This window comes from Castor canadensis, chromosome 2, assembly GCF_047511655.1.
Source record: "Castor canadensis chromosome 2, mCasCan1.hap1v2, whole genome shotgun sequence".
In the NCBI taxonomy this organism is placed as follows: Eukaryota; Metazoa; Chordata; class Mammalia; order Rodentia; family Castoridae; genus Castor; species Castor canadensis.
In genome coordinates, this window is record NC_133387.1 from 16332487 (window position 1) to 16351043 (window position 18557).

Consider the following 18557-nt stretch of genomic DNA (forward strand, 5'->3'; position numbering starts at 1 on the left):
CTTGTGGTGCCCTGCCTAAACCTGGCTGGTGCTGGGGATTCTGGAAATATTAGCAACTCAGTGACGAAGTCATTTGTTTAATTGGTATCTGTCAGTGGGACCTGTAGAAAAACACAGTCAGAGACTTAAGAACTTTTTTTTTTTTTTGATGGTACTGGGGCTGAACTCAGGGCCTCACACTTGCTAGGCAGGCACTTCACCACTTGAGCCACTCTGCCGGCCTTCTTAACAGCTATTAAAAGTACTACATGATTCAAGTGGCTTAATTTCACATTTTTAAAACATGATTTGAGTAATTTCATGTGGTTTCAGTGCAAAAATTTGTTGTATACTTTACATTTTCTACTGTCTTCCCTCCCTCCCCACCCCCCACCTTGGCACTGGCCATTGAACCCGAGCCCTCGTATTCCAGCCCCTCCTCCCCAGCCCTTGTGTTTGTATTGTGTTTCTTACTTTGTCGGGGCTGATCTAGAACTTAACCACACTCCTGCCTTTGCTTCCTGCCCCACTGCTTTCTTTATATGTGCTGTTTTTTCTACTCTAGCCCTGCTTCTGCCTGGGCTGAAATGGATGACACCCACATGACCATATTTACCTATGATGTGCAGGGATGTAAGATGTATCAGCTTTTACAAGGGAATTCTTTTGGGGGAAATCTACACATAGGTTCATCCTTCTCATCCTATGCAGATTTTAGGAGCTTTTGGTAGTGATTCTGTGGTGCTGCATTTTGCCACTAGAGGGCAGCACCAGCCCCTCCTTTGTAGATAATACATCCTTGAGTTTCTCAACCTTGGAACGATTGACAATTATTTATGGAGGGACTGTTTAGCAGCATCTTGGCCTTTGTCTTGATTCTGGGGAGCACCATCTACACTCCCGTTGTGATAACCAAAATTGCCAAATGATACTGATATTGCCAAATGTCCCTGGGGATCAAAATCATTTCTAAATGAGAGCCCCTGATCTAAGAGGTTTTTGCTCCAGCAGAAGGTCCCAAACATTTTCGTCATTTCTTTTTTCTCCCCTTGTTTTGTTTTTGAGACATGATTTCTGTATGTAGCCCAGGTTGACCTTGAACTTGTGATCTTCCTGTGCCTCAGCCTCCAAAGTGCTGGGGTTACAGGTTTACAACTGTAATTCTCAATACTCTGAAAATGTACTGCAGATCCCAAAGAATTTCTGTTTATCATACTAAAAATTAAAACAGAAAAATTAAATATTTATTGATCTATTAAATAACAATACTCATTACATGTTTACGTAAGTAGCATTTCCATAAAACTATGTATAATTACGTTAACATAAATAACATTTCTATAAAACTATATGTAATGACATAGTTATATATTTACAAAAAGCTACATGTAGATAACTATAACAATGACTGTTTTCCAAAACAAAAAATTTATTGAGAATAGTCACATTGTTCTATATTTTTGTAAATCTCTTTCACGTCTAGCCTAACGGAAGATGACTGGATCATCTTGTCTACTTCTTTTTATTTTCTTTCCTTTCTTCCTCTTCCTCCTCTTCCTCTTCTTCTCCCCCTCCTCCTTTCCCCTCCTCCTCCCATGCATGCTAGGCAAGTGCTGTGTTCCCTGAACCACAGCCCCAACCCTCACCTCCGGTGCTTTATTCAATCTGTTACGAATCATAGATTTCGAAGCCTCAGTCAACTCCACTGTGTACTCTTGAGAGTGAAAAAGGCAAATAATGTCTTAATGTTGAAAAGAACTTTGTGCTAACTCTTTCAAAGGGTCTCAGCCTGCACGTTAATAGCTATTTAAGAAACAATAAATGATTTAAAAAAAAAAACCTCTGAACTACTGCAAGTTTCTAACTCACTTTTCTAACCTTGAGCCCATCAACTGTTTTGTGGACAGTTTTATATTAGTTTTTTTTTTTTTTTTTGATGCTGGGATCGAACCCAGGGCCTCACGCATGCTAGGCAAGCATTGTGGACAGTTTTATTTTGCGGTATTTTTGAGGAAGAATGTCTCTTGTGACACCATTAAATGTACAGTGTAGGCAACTTACTTTCCCTTTCTGTACTTCAGTTTTTCTTTTTCTTTTTTGCAGTGTTGGGGCTTAAACTCAGGGCCTTTACCTTGAGCCACTCCACCAGTCCTTTTTTTTGTGATGGATTTTTTTCAAGATGGGGTCTCGAGAACTAGTTGCCAGGGCTGGCTTTGAACCTTGATCCTTCTGATCTCTGTCTCTGGAGTAGCTGGGATTACAGGCATGAGCCACCAGCACCTGGTTCAGTTTTTCTTTTATGTGGAAGACCTGGAGTTGTAGAAAGAAAATGTAGGTTTGATCCCCAGCATCAAAAGCAGAAAGAAAGAAAAGAAGTAAAAGAATGCAAAGATCCTTTCTTTCTCATAACTCAGTGCTCTATGGTTCCATTGAACGTAGGAACCAGAGGTCAGTGAAACATTTGTTACCTCTAGATTTCTCTTTCTCAGCATTTTGGTTGGATACCATGAAATCAATGTACAGAAGATGACTTGTGATGTTAACCCTATCCGGCGCCTCTCCACTCCTCCCACTCTGTCTGGCACAAAGCCGGCCAACTCTGTCTTCACCACCACGTGGCTTTGGTATTGGAAGAGTGAGTCAGGCAGATGGATTCAATACGGCGTAGAGGTGAGTCCCATCCCTCCTGCTAGGAGACTCCTTTTTATCCTGGCCAACTAAGGAAAAGGTAAAGAAAACAAACAAACTGTTAGCAAAGTATTTGAAGTCTAGTCTACATGCCTATCCATGGAGAGTGGGCACAGAGGAGGAAGTGGTGGTTTCTCTTTTACTTCATTTATAGCCATGTTTGCATTTTTACTCTGTGTTCCAGGAGGAACCGGAAACAGCGTATATTAATTCTCTAAGGCACTTCATGAAGCATGAGTCAGCCACACATCCCTCTATCCTTGTTCTCAGGGATGGGGGAGCCTTGAGATGGCTTGTGCATTAATGCAGACGCCACACAGCAAGAGGATGGGTGGGAGAAGTCAGAAGACGATGGAGATGGTGGGATGGTTCATTGGACTAGGGGATGTGACAGTTTACTCAAGCAACGAAACCACATCGTATAGAAAGTCACTTCAGAGTTTGGATCCAGAGGGGTTAGGAGGCCCGGGATGAGGAGATTCCAGGCTGACCCACAAAGGTGACATAGTATTAAGCTCTAGAAGTGTGGGTAAGCCAGGCTTCTGCTCTGTGTCTCTTTTTCTGATTCATAAATAAAAAACAAAGAGAGAGAAAAGAGGGAGAGCAAGATATTGAGTAGGTAATGAAATCAGAGTAGTAGAACGAGAAAATAAAAGCGAGAGGTAAAATGAAGCCAGAGCTGAAAAGGGAAAGGGAAAAGTCAGGTTCCCACTGTGAGTCAGTGGGCCACCGAGATGAGTAGCGCAGGCAGAGAAACAGCACGCGTTACTCCATCCCCAGCACCTCTGTGGATACACTCCAGCTGCTTGGGACAGGTGCCACTACTTTCTGTCAGGGAGGCAGTGTCCCCTCCAGGACCTCAGAGGGGACAGTGGGTACTAGGGAAGCGGGGTCTTACCATCAGTTCAGTAGACCGTAGTTTCCAAAGTGTTCAGCAGCAGGTGCAATTTTTTTCAAGTCATCTTTCATAGAAGCTAAACAAGCAAGAGCTTCCTTGTGAGATACGAAAGGGGCCTGGTGCCTGATGTCAGGTCCTCTCTGCTCTCCCATGGTGGCCCAGGTAGCATCTCTGGGGACAGATCCTGCACACCGGTGTGTGAAGACTCAGATGGTTTTGAACCTCGTACGGGTTCTTTTTCTGTTCAAGTCAAGGGTGTTGTCAAAGTGTAGTTCTATGAGGTGATTTTGTCACGTGCCTCTGGGAAAAGAATTACAAACCCAAATTAATTAAATTGGTTAAAATAAAAATAGACTATGTTAGATACCTGTGGCTCATGCCTGTAATCCTAGTGATTTGGGAGACTGAAATTGGGAGGATGGAGGTTTGTTGCCAGTCTGGGCAAATAGTTTGTGAGACCCCCATCTCCAAAACAACCAGAACCAGAACAGGTGTGACTCAAGTGGTAGAGCTCTTGCTTAGCAAGCATAAAGCCCTAAGTTCAACCCCAGTCCTACACACACACACACACACACACACACACACACACACACACACACACACGCCACTCTGGCATGTTGACTATTTGAGTTAAAAAGCACTTGAAAAATAGCAGGTACAAGAACATCATTCTGACCTTTTGTCTCTTTTCATGTTTTTTTTTTTTTTGGGTAATATTGGGGATTGAACTCAAGGTGTTGTGTTTGCTAGGCAAGTGCTCTACCACTTGAGCCATGCCTCCAATCCTCTGTTGTGGTTCACAAGGAACAAGTGTTTCACCACCATTTTATTGGGAACCCCTGTTATGAGGACCTTGGATCCAGTCTACCTTGGTCTGCTCTACTGGTCACAGTGCGGGGACAGCTGAATGGAGGCTTAGCCTCCATGCCCCTCCCCCTTACCTACCCATTCTGGCATTCAAAGCCTTCATATCTGCCTTGAGAGTAGATCTTCATAGCTTTGAGTATTCCTTCACCTTTTATTATGGCCTCAGTTGGTGGCAAGTCTAAGTCTGTTCTCAGTGTTGTTGCCTGGCTGGAGGCTTACTCTGGTTGAGGGCACAGAAGAGATTGGATCATTTACATTTGGTCACCGGTACACCTTTTGGAGCAGCTGGCCTTCTTTACTTGCCTTCACCACAGCCCTGCATCATGCTGGACTTGAACTGCCCCGATGTTTCATTTCACACAAGAGTTCATTGTCAGGTTCTGCTAGATCATAGGTGCAGACAGGCACCGCAAGAGAGGTGGCACCCTTATTTTATGGAAGGAGGAAAAAGAATATTGCAAAGACCTGCATTTTTCAGGCATCCACCAAGTGTGTAGTCAGTTTCTGCAGGATGGAGTGCTTTTTCTCAGATCCCATGATGGCTCCTGATAACTTTTTGGGTCCCTCCTTGGCCAACCTTATAGTCTGACTTGGGAAGCAAGATAGAAGAGATTTCCCTGGAGTATGACCCATTCTGTATTTTCAATTTTATTTAATTAGCACAACAATCAGCCCAGTTCAAACATCGACTCATCATACCTGGAGTCTCTGTTTCAGTCCTGTCCCAGGGGAGTTGTGACATTTCAGGCAGGCCCACGGAACTACGAGCTGAGTTTCCAAGGTGAGTGCTTGTGTTTGGCAGTGTTGTGTGCTGTTGCAGTCCAGTGCATTATGTATATGTGGGAGTGGGGACAATGGGTATACACTGCCACACCCAGGGTCAAGGTTGTTTTTAAGAAGCAAAGCGAGCAGTCTTGGGAAGTGGCAGCTGCCGGCTGTCAGACTGGTAGTCCCGAATCCTGGCTGACAAACACCTGCTGTCCCACCCCAGGAAGAGCACCTGGCCTCTCTAGGACCACTTCCCTCATCTGGAAATCAGAGGATTGGACCAAGTAGTCTCCAGGGATACCTCAAGCTCTGCCCATTTGGGGGGGCAGCTGAAGTTTTAGGGACTGATGACTACAGTGGGAGGTGGGCACCTTCAGAGTTTTAGAAACTTGCTGATCCTTTCAGGCACTGTCTCCTAGGTCAATGATTTCAGCCATCACATTGATTGAAGTACTTGCCTTCCGCCATGTTTATTTGGACCGTTCTAGAAAGGTCTCCTGGTTAGCATCTTCCAGCCTATCTGCTGTGTTTACTAAGAACTCAGGGCAAGAACTGTCCTCGCTCTGCAAGTACTGTCCCTTTCACACACTGTTGGGACGCTCCTTGCGTGTGGTCAAACACTTGTACTTTCAGGCCCAGCCTTGAAGGTGTTTTGAGAGAAGTGAGATTTTATCAGGTCCTTGAGCTTCCCAAGTGGTGCCTGAGATCTGAGTCCTGTACCACTTAGTGTGTGCTAATGTAGCTGTCAAGGATCATTATACCAACTATTTTGGAAAGAGATATTGTTACATTATATATTATGGTATTAAATAGTTTGCCCACTTTATACTCTTTTATACTCTTACTAGCAATGCATGATGACTTACTTTTTTAAAAAAGGATCACTCATAACAGTTTGGAGCCCATTCAAATGACATTTCATCATTTGATGTAAAAAAGAAAAAAAATCTTCATGATAAAGGTCCCACTTTCCATCTCATAATCACGGATGTCTGGTTTAGGGCAGCTCAAACGGATGATAACCTTGTTATCTGGCTGCCCTCCATCACCTCTTTTACTATCTGACTTTGATTTAAAGATTAGCCGGGTGCTGGTGGCTCAGGCCTGTAATCCTAGCTACTCAGGAGGCAGAGATCACGAGGATCGTGGTTTGAAGCCAGCCCAGGCAAATAGTTCATGAGACCCAGTCTTGAAAAAAAGCCTTCTCAATAGAGGGCTGGTGGAGTGGCTCAAGTGTAGGAGCTGAGTTCAAACCTCAGTATAGCAAAAAGAAAAATAGATTAATTCCTAAATGTCATTCACCACTTTCCATTCTGAATCTTTTTAATAAGGACAGAGAAGGATAGAGGGTGTTTTTGTTTTGTTTGTTTTGCTTTTTATCCTGAGCAGTTTTCATTCAGAAGGATTGTCTCTGAACAATCCAGTGTTAATAGCCTCTGAAAAATGAGTCATTATCTAGGACTGTTGATTTTTGTTTGTCTGATTTTTTTTTCCTGTCTAAAGGGATGATTCAGACAAATGTAGCTTCCAAGACTCAAAAGGATGTCATCAGAAGGCCGACATTTGTTTCCCTGCGGGACGTGGAGCGGATGAAGAGAGGGCCAGAGTAAGTGTTCTGAAGCCTTGCTAGCTGGCAGAGGTCTGAGGCGTTGGTGCCTTGAGCTTATGCAGTCGCTTGTGCATCTGGACCCTGTCTTTGGAAAGTTCCTGCTTGTGTCACACTGCACTTTCCTTTGACGTTGCCTATGATTGCACAGAGATTGTGCAGCAGCTTGGAGTGACTGAAAGAAGACCAGACAGAGGGGCTAGAACAGCGGCTTAGTGGGGTTGTGTGTTTGTGGTGTGCATCAGGTCCCATCCCCACACTGGAAAAGAAGGAAGCAGTAGAGCAGGAAGCCAGGCTTTCCACCTGACTCCCGGGGATTTTTGGCAAGTCCTTTAGTCCTTGGGCCTCCACTTGTGGCTGAATGGCTGGATGAATAGGTGGGCCTAAGGACTAATCAGTGTGCTAGGTTTTTGTTTTGCTGTGAGTCCTTTGGTGTGTCTTTGGCTGTGTCGTGTGATTTAGCGAGGATGGGAGCCTGAGAAAAATGGGTAGAAGTGCCACTTGATAAGGGAGAAAGGTCACCTTGTCTAATGGAGGTGGCTTTTTTTTTTTAAGTTTTATTTTAATTGACTTATAATGTTTGTACCCATTTGTAGTAAAGGGGGATTTTTTAAAAGTAATTTTGCTGTGGGAGATTCATTGTAATGTTACTGTCTGCTCATGAAACTCAGTAAAACCTACATTGTTCTTAAAAATTCTTGGAGTTGGACTTTTTTTTTCCCCTGAGCGGTTAATATGTGATTGAGTAAAACAAGTTTCAACGCAGTGAAAAATCAAGTTGTTCTGCATTCTTTTGGTTGTAAGAATTCAAGGTGTTTCATGAAAAAGGACGTTACTAAAAGGATAAACCTGAGGAAATTTGGAAAACAACAGCTCACAAGAATTCTGGAACAAGCAGAGGAAGTGAGCTATTTCGGCATGAGAGTCAGTTCCACTTCTGATACACTGGCCTGGGACGGAGCAGAGAGCTGACTCTGGCTCTAGGTCACCTAAGTTCAGGTTCTGCCCTCTGCTCATTAGCTGTGGGGATTTGATCAAGTCAGTCCCTCTGCACTTCTCTTCTGTAAAATGGGCTTGATAATAGTACTAAGAATAGTGATTTTTTTTTTTATTGTTTTATTATTCATATGTGCATACAAGGCTTGGGTCATTTCTCCCCCCTGCCCCCACCCCCTCCTTAAGAACAGTGATTAACTCATCAGTGTGTTCAGTAAATGGTACCTTCTCTGGTCGTTGTTTTATTCCCCTGGCATTAACAGTCGTGACTCTGTGTGTGTGTGCATTTGTACACATTGCACAAGCACACACACATACACAAAGCAGTCTCCATTACTCAGTTTCACTTATTGCAATTTCAGTTACCTTCTGTCAACCAGTCTGAAAATATAGTACAGTACAAAAGGATACCGATTTACTGGCTTATTGATATTAAGAGAGAGAATCATATTCACATAACTTTTATTATGGTATGTTGTTACAATTCTCCTATTATTGTTGGTAATGTGCCCAATTTATAAATTAAACTGTTATATGGATGTGTAGGAAAAACCCATAGCAAATATGGGTTCAGTACTAGCTACAATTTAGGCAGTCCCCTGGGGGTCTTGGAACACATCCCCCGCAGATGAGATGGGACTGCTAACTAAGAAGACTGAATTTTACACTCCAGGTTCCAATCTGCCCATCCCTTTAGACTTACCTTGCCTTTCTGGACAGCAGCAACTGTTAAAGTATGGCAGCCCTTCCCGTCTCCAAGCTAAGCAGTTCTTTTTATGCACCTTTACTTCCAAGGGAGCAAATTGCTGTGACGTATTACCACATACAGCCTGTAGTCAATCCTCTGTCTGTCTCTATCATTTCACTATGTCACAGTTGCCTCCTGCTCTCCCACTTGTTCTTCCTCTCTCGGGAACATTCCTTTCCATCATTCTTAGTAATCCAGCATTCTTTCTGACCTAGTTCAAGTAGGTTTGTTTTGTACAAACCTGATTTGAACTCTTCTCGTTCTCTCCTTTGCCCTCCAGGAATGCAATTCCTTTACAGCACTTACCGCACCCTAGTACCTTGTAATCCAGTCACATGCTGCGTGTTGTTTTGGTCCACCGTGGACATGCATGTGCTGGTGATCTCATACAGCCTAGGCATGTTGTAAGCTACACCATATAGACTGTGTAAGTCCAGTCCAAGAATTGTGCACACCAAAGTCACCTAACTGCATTTCTCAAAATTAGCCTGTCACTAAGCAATGCATGTCTGTAGTAGTTATTCGTATAGATGACATCCCTGGCCAAACCTTTCCTCTGTATCCCCATTACTCCCCTTTCACAGCTAATTATTGTCTCCCCAGAGCTCTTGAAATATCCTATGGTATCGTGTATGGCACATAGTGACACTAAATAGAAAGTGCATGTACTCAACACCCAACTTCAACGACCGTCAACCGTCTTGTTTCATCCAGCTTCACCATCGTCTCTCATAGTTTTTTCTATTGCTGGAATATCTTAATGTGAATCCCACACAGGTTGTATCTTCTGGTAAATATTTCAGGTGTGTCTAACAGATAAGGGTTTTTTAAAAATACTGTGTACCACAATTAACCCACCTAGTGAAATTACAGCAATTCCTTACTATCACTAATAAAGCGGTTCGCATTCTGTTTTCCCATTGTCTTGTAAGTGACCTTTTATAGTTGACTTGTTTCCGTCAGTATCCAGACTGGTCTGTACATTGCATTTGATGCACTGGCTTCTTAAGCTTCCTTTAATCTATTACAGTTTCCCCTGCTCCACTTTTTTTTTCATATGATTTATTTATTTATTTTTTTAAAGAAACTGGGCAATTTCAACACTGGAATTTCCTAAGTAAATTTTCTCTCTTCCTCTCTTTATTTGTAGCCATCAGCCTGTGCAGACGCGGCCAGAGGCTCTAACATCAAAATTTGTTTCTCAGTCGGGCCTTAGCACCAACTCTTGGAATGGATATGAGGTATTTAGTTGTTACTTGATTGGTGGGTGGATCCTTTAATGGTGGGATGAAGAATTTTGTTACAAGTGTACACTTGTTTATTTGAATGAATGAATTGCTTCTCCAAAATTCTGGAATTCAGGTTCAAAGGCAGACTTTAAAGTGTGATTGAGTTGCTTCCTCTGAGAACAGTTGACCTTTAGGACTTGTCATCATTTTCAGGGTTCAGTCACACGTGATCTCATCCTGGCAGATCCTTACGACAATCCTGTAGGGTAGATCATAGTATCTGTTTTACAGATAAGAAAACTGGAACCCAGAGAGTAACAGTCACTCAGTTTAGGGCATCTCACTTTGTCACCTTGCCTGGCTGGTGCAAGGCCATTCCTGACCATATGAGCTCCTCTAATTCCTATGTCACCATGCTGGTTTTGGAGCTTTCAGCAAAGAACTTGCCAGATCTCTGGACTAAATCAGACCCCACAAGGTACCTCCATTTGTCCTTAGGCATATGTTTTGTTAATTTTGAGTCAGCCTGAGCTGACAGGCCCACTGCCTAACTGTTTACCACTGGATTGAACAAATAGCCAGATGTGGATATGCTAAGACAGCCTGTCCCATCTGCTGCCTAAGACTGACAGTGATTCTCCCAGAGTGGGAGGCCACACATGTGGGTGCAGCATGCTTTCAGGGTTTCCTGTTTCACATTTGTATATTTAATTTTTTTTTTAGTTGTTGGAGCTCAATAGCCAGTGTCAGGATTATGACATAATAAGCAATTATTTTAAATTATCCATGAAAAATTTCAAGATTGAAAAGATAAAGAAGATCGAGAACCCCAAACTTCTGGACACTTTCCAAAGGTTGGTGGCCATCTTGTCGGGTTTCCTTCCATAAAAGCTGGATGACTTCAGATGTGTCCTTCAAGGTTTATATTTACTGGTTTCTTTTAGTAGCCAACAATTTCTTCTGTCTCTAATTGTTCTTTCATTGTGGAAACTTGAGCGTCCCTCTTTTAGCTTTCTGGTTTAACAATTCAATGATTTTATCTCTTTATCATTTAAAAGTTTCATAGATTTATTATTTTATAGTGGTTGCCTTCTTTTTGGGGAGGGGAGTACTGGAGTTTGAACTCAGGGCCTCACGCTTGCCAGGCAGATGCTCTATGGCATGAACCACCCCGCCAATCTCTAGAGTGGTTGCCCTAAGTTTTCCATTTTGAAAGAGGATGCAATTTGGGGAGTGTTCTTAACTTTGGAAATGTCCTTGGTGCTAAGTCTCACATTTCCCTATTTTAGGAGGAAAAAGATGATGAAGAACCAAGAGGAGAAACTCCTGTTCTATGCGACAAGCCGTGCCCATGTGGATTCTATCTGTGCAAATAATTTCGACTGGCTCCTACATGGAGCTCATGAAAGCAAATACGGGAAAGGTTTGTGCTAACTAGTAGGGTCACACTCCATTTCCAGGTCTACACATGCTTCTGTGAAGAGGTAGATGGAACGATTTTGTGTTCACTAGCATGTCCAGGCTTTAGCAGGCATGGAAAGAAAATAAGCTCACAGTGAACATCAATGCCTGTGTTAACATGGTTCCATTGACTTGGGGCTCTAGTGTGGGGCCTTAGCCCTGCTCTTGTCTCCTGTTTTCTTCTCAGAGTGACACTTGCTTGAGATCTGCTCCATCTGTTGGCTGGCCTACTGCCCTTACTACTCACCAGAGATGGCTCTTCCTGTCCCAGGTTGCTGCAAAGTCATTCAAAGTAGCCACTGGTGGGCTCTAGTGAAGGATGGGAGAAGATGCCCCCCACCACTAGGCCACCTCTTAAAAGGGTCCACACCTCTTAATACTGAACCAAGCTTCCAGCTTGAATCCTTGGTGGGATACACTCAAACCATTTTTAAACCACAGCACTTGATAAAAGGAGAGAGTTGTTGGCAGCCCGTGTAACATCCCTTGTGCTGTGTGAAGAAAAGAGAGAGCAGCCCACTTCATAGTTCTCACAGGACAGATGAGGTGTCTCTCTGAACCCTTTCCCTCTTTCCCCATGCCGCCCTTCTTGTGAAGGTCAACAGGTGATGGATTGTTCATCTTGGCCTGTCTCCCGTTGTAGAGTTAGGAGGTGTCTTGCTTTGTTTTGTGTTTACTTTAGTGTCAGTGTTCATCCCCATCTCTCATGACGCTTTTAGTATGGACTACATGAACTGGTATGGGACCTGGGCCCATAATCTTAAAGGTCAGGTAGTTTTCCTAAAAGAGGCCAGTTATAGTTATCTACACGCAAAGATGCTTCTGTTCTCTGGAGGGAAGAAAAGCTACTAGTGAGTATGTGAAGCTAGTCCATTAGGCTGTTGTTTGGTATTTGAGGGTGTTTAAGGGGAATGAGAGCGTAAGGCATGCCTGAGAAGACAGAACCCAAATAAACTGGGGGAGGAGGCTAGGAATCTGAAGGAAGAGGGAATATGATAGTAGAAGGCAGGTTCATAAGAGTCCACCAGAGCAAGGAAGCTGGGCCAGAATCGATCATGGGTCTAGACTAGAGACAGGAATTGTAGCCATTAGGGGAAATCCCTCAACTCAACAACCAGAGGAGAGTGTGAACTCAGTGCAGGTTTGGACAGCACAGTAAAGCAAGGTGAAATTAGAGGAGGGAGTGTGCGTGAGAATGGCAGCTAAGGAACTAGGACCTGCCCTGGTCTGGTTCATACTGGATTCTAGGAGCCACGTGGGAAGCATGGAGGCCAGGGGACATTTAACACCAAGGACACTGTGGGATCCCATCTCTACCCTCTCCCTACATTCTGCAGATACTGCATTTCCAGACTTTTTTGTTGTAGGTTATTTTTCAGATAGGGACTTGTGCTTTTGCCTTAGCTGTCCTCAAATTGTGATCCTCCCAATCTCTGCCTTCCATGTAGCTAGGATAACAGGGATGAGTCACTGCATCCCACCTTGATTTTACACAGGGAGTGGGACTTAGTTTTCCTCTCTGGGTGCCTTCCTCTCTGACTTCTTTCCTCTTCATACACTCTGGGCCCAGGGTCCCTGAATGGCTGGGTTAGAGTCAGGTTGGCCCTTTCTGACTCAACCTGGAAATGGTGGTTCCTTCTCAGGGCCTGATTCAGAGTTTTTTCTAGTTAGCAAAACCTATTTTTTTTTTTTTTTGCAGTGGATTTCTAAATCCTGTTTTGGTCAATACAAGTTGACCAGGATTCTTTCTTTCTCTTTGCATTCATTCTGATAATTTTAACTCTCCCTGAGGCAAGAATGTGTCTGGCCAAATAAAAGGATGGTTTTATATATAAGTAGTTATAAATAAGGAATTGTTTTTTGAGACAGGATCTCATTATGTAGCCCTGGCTGGCCTTAAAGTTGTGATCCTACTCCGGAGTCCTGGAATTACAGGTGTGAACCACTACACCAGGAGCTCAACATTTTTAATAATATTTTCTCATTACATCAATTACATTGAATTTTTTTTTAAAAGTAGATTTCAGAAAAGCAGCATGTTGCACTTGCTAGGCAGGCGCTCTATGGCTTGAGCCATGCCTCCAGCTCTTTGTGCTCTGGTTGTTTTGAAGACAGAGTCTTGCTTTTTTCGCTCAGGATGACCTGGACTACAGTCATCTTATTTTACATTTCCCACAGTATAACAGCTTTTTTTCTTCTGAGATGAGGTCTTTCCAACTCTTTTGCCTGGGCTGACCTGGCCTAGAACACTGAACTTTCTGATCTCAACCGATTGTGTAGATGAGATGACAGGCATGTGTCACCATGCCCAGTAGTGGCTGAGATGAGGTCTCACAAACTTTTTGCCAGGTCTGGCTTCAAACCAAAATCCTCCAGATCTCAGCTTCCCAAGTAACTAGAATTAATTATAGTCATGTGTCACCACTGCCTGGCTACAGGTGAGGGGTTTTTTTTGGGTTTTTTTTTTTTAACTTTAAATACAGTAGAGCATTTTTTACCAGAATATTCAATATCTGATCAGATAAACAATGTTCCTGGAGTTCAAACATCTTACTATAAAAATAATAACAAATATAATATATGAATAACATATTAAATATTTTTTTTACCAGAAGTCAAACACTCATATTATGTATTGATTTTTGCATGGAAATCAGCTTTTGCAAGTACATATGCATTTTTCTTTAAAATGGCAGAGACGCACTTGGCAATGAGAGGAATAAACAGGACCATTTCGTAGATCAGGAAGTTGTTGGCCTGCTGGGTGTGTAGATCTCTGTGGTTACCTGGGGTGCGTTCATGTTGAAGACAGTGCATCAGCTGTCTGGCCCAACTCCTTGCCCGTGCTTCTCTCTGATCTTCTCCAAGCCCCTCCCATCGGTAGTAAACGACCTTTGCTCCTTCAGATGTATGTGGCATAAAATCTTCTCTGAAGGATCTTTGGCCCATCACTTCCCACTCAGCTCTCCTTTCGTGAGCTGCATGGATGGGGCCCCTGTGATGTCACATGTGTTGTTGTACCCAGTGGCTCCCGCCATGGCTGTGAACCCCACAATCCAGCAAATGTTTCTCTGTCACTTCAGTGGGGATTCCATACGATATTCAAGTGCATTCGTGTCACAAACATAAAAGTGCAAAGGAAGGCTTCTTAAGTACTGGTAAGGTATTGTGACATATACGTAGTTCACACCATCATCTGATTGTCTGTAAATAGACTTAGACACTACGTGCCCTTTTTTTGTAGTATTCTCAACCTTCTTCTATTATTTCTAGGACACTACTTTGCAAAAGAAGCCATCTATTCCCACAAAAGTTACTCGTGTGATGCCAAAAACACCGTTATGTTTGTTGCCCGTGTCCTGACTGGAGATTTTATCGAAGGAAATATGATGTACACGAGCCCCCCTCTACAGTACGACAGCTGTGTGGACAGGAGAATGAATCCTTCTGTCTTTGTCATCTTCCACAAAGATCAGATTTACCCGGCATATGTGATTGAATATTCAGAAACAGATAAAGCCGCCTGTGTGATTAGTTAGAAATGATGAGTATCACGAATGCCAGAAGCCATGCAGGGATCCTCCTGTGCACCTATAGGACCAAATCACCCCAGACAATAGTTAAGAGTTTTACATTCCCTGGTCAGGTTATCTAATGCCTTAAATCAGTGGCTCCTGAACTTTGCTGCACAAAAATTCCAATGCCCAGGTAGCATCCCTTCCCCAGTAAGTCACTCCTAGGCATGAGAATCCCACAGTGCTGTTTATTAGCGCCCACCCAGTGAATCCAGTGTTTTGGAATGTTTTTATTGTCTTAGAGGTACCTGGTGAAGGCTGATTTCTAAATTTTCTGTAATGACATCAACCTTTCTTTTATCTACTCTTGAGTTTATTGTACAGCATGTTTTCGTTTTGGTTAAATTGAAAGAAAATTAATTTGGGAAATTTGAGAGAAATCTAATAACACCCATTGAAATAAGAACGTGAGACATTACAACCTAAGGTGAAAGATTAGCTGAGAAAAAGTTAAGCATTAAATTTCCGTGGCATTCCAAACATAACTGCAGGGCTGAACCTGTCATGTAACGCAGCTTATTTGGGGCACGCATTTCTCTAGCTCTACGTTTATTTAGAAGACAGATTGAATGGAGTAAGAGCCTCCACTTATGGCCCAGGCAGAAACAACCAACTGGAGTTAATGGCCCATTTGGGTTTTTCATGGAATCACGGAAAGATAGACATTTATGATCTGGTTAGTGTGATTATAGAGAAAGCTTTCTTCAGGTCAGTCTTTCATGAAAGAGTGGTATTTTAGGAGGACTGAGTTGCAGTAACCAGATGCATACAAGCATGACTGATAAACCTGAGTGCTATTTTAGTCGTTTTGGGGTAGATGAGGCTCAGCCGGAGGGGAGGAGCAGGGCCATCCCTATGGAAGGATGGGACTCGACTCCTAAGGAGGCTGGATTTGTTTTCTTCCTTCTGCACAGAAGCAGAACAAAGAGAACAATGTCTCAACCAGACCTTGTGTCTGCAAGGCTTCTGCTCATAAATATAACGGATTGTATGAATTTTAGTAGAGTCAGTGTTTAGAGCAATATTTCCTTATTATGATTCAAGTTTTTCCCCCAGTTTTCCTTTTCCAACATCCCTTCCAGTTGCCCAAATTTCCTGTTACAGTTCCTTCCAGCAGACATGTTCAAAATAATTAGCATTAGAGTTGACTTTTCTATCAGTCAGATTTTAGATCAATACAAAAAGTTGCAAAGTTCCTTGGTCTAAAGGTTTCTACCAGTCACAAATGTAGTTTTTTTTTTTTTTTAAAGAGTAGGGTTCTTTTCTGGGAGGCTTGCCATGAATAGTTAATTCTCATTCACTTCAATTTTTTTTTTTTATGGCAGCTTCCACTTTGGAATGTTTTCCTGACCTTGACCCTCACACTGTAGAGTGCAATTTATCCAAGTGCCCATTAGACACCTCGAGTTAGATGTTTGCTGGGTGTCTCTGGTTGACCACGTCCACAGTGGAACTCTCTATCTGCCTCCCTGTCAAAGGACAGAAGCAAATCCCAAAGTCATCCTTGACTCCTTGCTTTCCTTCCCCGCTATACACTAAATCATTTGTAAGTTCCGTTTTTACCTCTTAAATATTTTTCCCCCTATTAACTTGTTCATTACTTAGCAGTAAGATTGGTCATATTTTTAAAGTTGTATTTACTAGTGGCTCTTTTAAAACACAAATAAGATCATACCCTTAAGATAAAGTTCAGAGTCATAATGGCCCCACGTGACTCTTCTTTCCTCCCCTTGGCACTTACGTTCTTCCACACAAGCCACTCCAGTTGCCTTGCAGTTTCTGGTATCCTTCTTGCCTTGCTTAATCCTAGTTTGATGGTTCTCAGTGGCCACTTCTACCTTTTTTGTTATTGTTAAAATGCAATTCAGAGGTAATATACTAACTACAACACAATTGTAGAAATAAAATTAAATAAAACTAAGAAGATCTGAAAGGCACATAACTTGGGCACAACTTTATAGTACTAAATGACATAAGTCGTCAGATGCCTACACCTACTTACAGTGGGTAAATATGACCTTAAAAGAAAGTAGGAGATCAGAAGCTATTGTGTACAAGAAAATGGAAAGCAGAGCTGTGAGTGGACATTAGAATAAAAAGTAGTGATGTGATTTATTTGCATATGATAGTACTTATGGATATGTGATAAGAGAACGAAGTAACCTTCCATGAAATATACTATGCAAGAGAATGTCCAGACTATTAAAACAGAAAATTAAGACATACTACATTCTTGCAGACGAGCTGTTGGTCTTACTTACGTGAATGTCTAGTGAGACATTCAAAAGTCGTATAGGGTGCAGAACAATTTCTTACTGTGAGAAAGCGTCCAACGTATTGCAAGACTTCCAGCATACTTGGCTCTCACATGCTAAATGCCAGTAGCGACCCTCCCTTGTCCCTGTCCCCAAGCTTGACAACTACAAGCCCTGTCAGACCTGTTCACCCTTTTCAGAGTAGGAATTTTGTAACATCCCCTTTGCTGTCCTAAGATGATTCTTAGGAGTACAATCTACACATGAATTTCTTTAAAAATTAATTTATGCCCTAACTCTTTAATGGAGACATAGAAGGTAAGAACTTTGAAAGGAAAATAGAATGAATTACCATATGCAAATACTCAGGCATGACTATGCTATAATCCATGAAACAGATACTTATTCTTAAATGTGAACTTAAGAGTCGAGTAAGGGCTACTTCCTGTAAAGAAGAACAGGAAAGTCATAACAAACCATATACCTTACCTGTCTGTGTTAAAGGAGAGGCCGAAATTACCTTATTGAAATAAGGATAATAGGGCAGGACAAATGACAGATCGTCTCAGAGGAAATCAATGCATTCTGTTCTCTCAGACGAGCTGCAGGTCCTACATAGATGTCCAGCAGGACATTAGACAGTCGTACAGTGCAGGACACCTGTTCTGCACCTAGCTGTGTTTGCTCAGTGCCGGTTACTGTCCTCAGTTATGAAGCCAACAGCAACCTGTCCTTTTGCAATATTCCACACTGAGAACCACTTTAATGTTCAGCACCCTTAGATTAACTCAGCTGTCACCTCCAGAAGGAGTCCTATAGACTCTGTCCCAGCCTTAACTCCTCAATCCCCAGTTTTTAGAATACTTGGTACCTTGATTTGGGTACTTTTAAGCATCTATCCAACCTGAAATTGTCTCCTTCCTGTATTGTAATAAAAGCTCTGAGTTGATCTATTGTTCATTCTGCCGCATCTGATGCCCTCCTAGTTGGGTGCTTGATACACAAATACGCTGGATGAAGCTAACAGTAAGCTCAACTACTTGTATTTCAGTAGTTGAATTTTATTGCTTCTTGTTCTTGTTTGCTTAATTTGAGACTACTTAATAAAAAGAAAAAAAAACTGATTTGGTTCCACTGCATATTTTTTTTGCTCTACGTATAGGTATCTCCAAAAAGACAATGACTGCAGACACCCGTTTCTTATTCCTGGAGCAGTGTAGGGCAAGGCAGGGTGGTGATGGAGAACTCCCCTCCTCTGCTCTGAAGGAGGTAAGAGGGCCAGACTAGGGCAGAATTTAAAGTACCTAGTTGTCAGTAAAAAAGCACGTCTGGAAGGAGATTCCAAGATGGTGGCTAGAGGGAGGAAGCAGAAAGCATGCTTCCTAAAGTAAAATCTTGGAGAGTCACTACAGCTACACCTTACAGGAAAAATCCACCGAAAAGAGGCAAAACTTTGACTCTGCCACCCCCCAGCCCAGGCATAGCAT

General features: G+C 42.5%; 1 protein-coding gene and 1 long non-coding RNA gene across 4 annotated transcripts in view; one reads left to right on the top strand and one right to left on the bottom strand.

The window, feature by feature from the left end:
• The window catches only part of Zc3hav1 (zinc finger CCCH-type containing, antiviral 1), a 44547-nt gene extending 26353 nt beyond the window's left edge, over positions 1–18194 (top strand). The window contains exons 7-13 of the mRNA XM_074062208.1: positions 2469–2649; positions 5093–5213; positions 6704–6806; positions 9701–9791; positions 10503–10633; positions 11069–11202; positions 14514–18194. Of these exons, the coding sequence (XP_073918309.1) occupies positions 2469–2649; positions 5093–5213; positions 6704–6806; positions 9701–9791; positions 10503–10633; positions 11069–11202; positions 14514–14779 (1027 nt within the window). The 3' untranslated portion in view covers positions 14780–18194. The remainder of the gene's footprint in view (positions 1–2468; positions 2650–5092; positions 5214–6703; positions 6807–9700; positions 9792–10502; positions 10634–11068; positions 11203–14513) is intronic.
• Positions 1202–8755, bottom strand: LOC141419418 (uncharacterized). 3 transcript variants are annotated; one of them, XR_012444173.1, is made up of 5 exons: positions 8506–8755; positions 4511–4652; positions 3566–3865; positions 2448–2696; positions 1202–2289 (listed from the first exon to the last, which is right to left on the bottom strand). It is a non-coding gene; the product is annotated as an uncharacterized lncRNA (long non-coding RNA). The 3 variants fall into 3 exon arrangements; XR_012444171.1 differs by having other exon boundaries at positions 4511–4858; XR_012444172.1 differs by lacking the exon at positions 4511–4652.
• Positions 18195–18557: the final 363 nt, after the last annotated feature.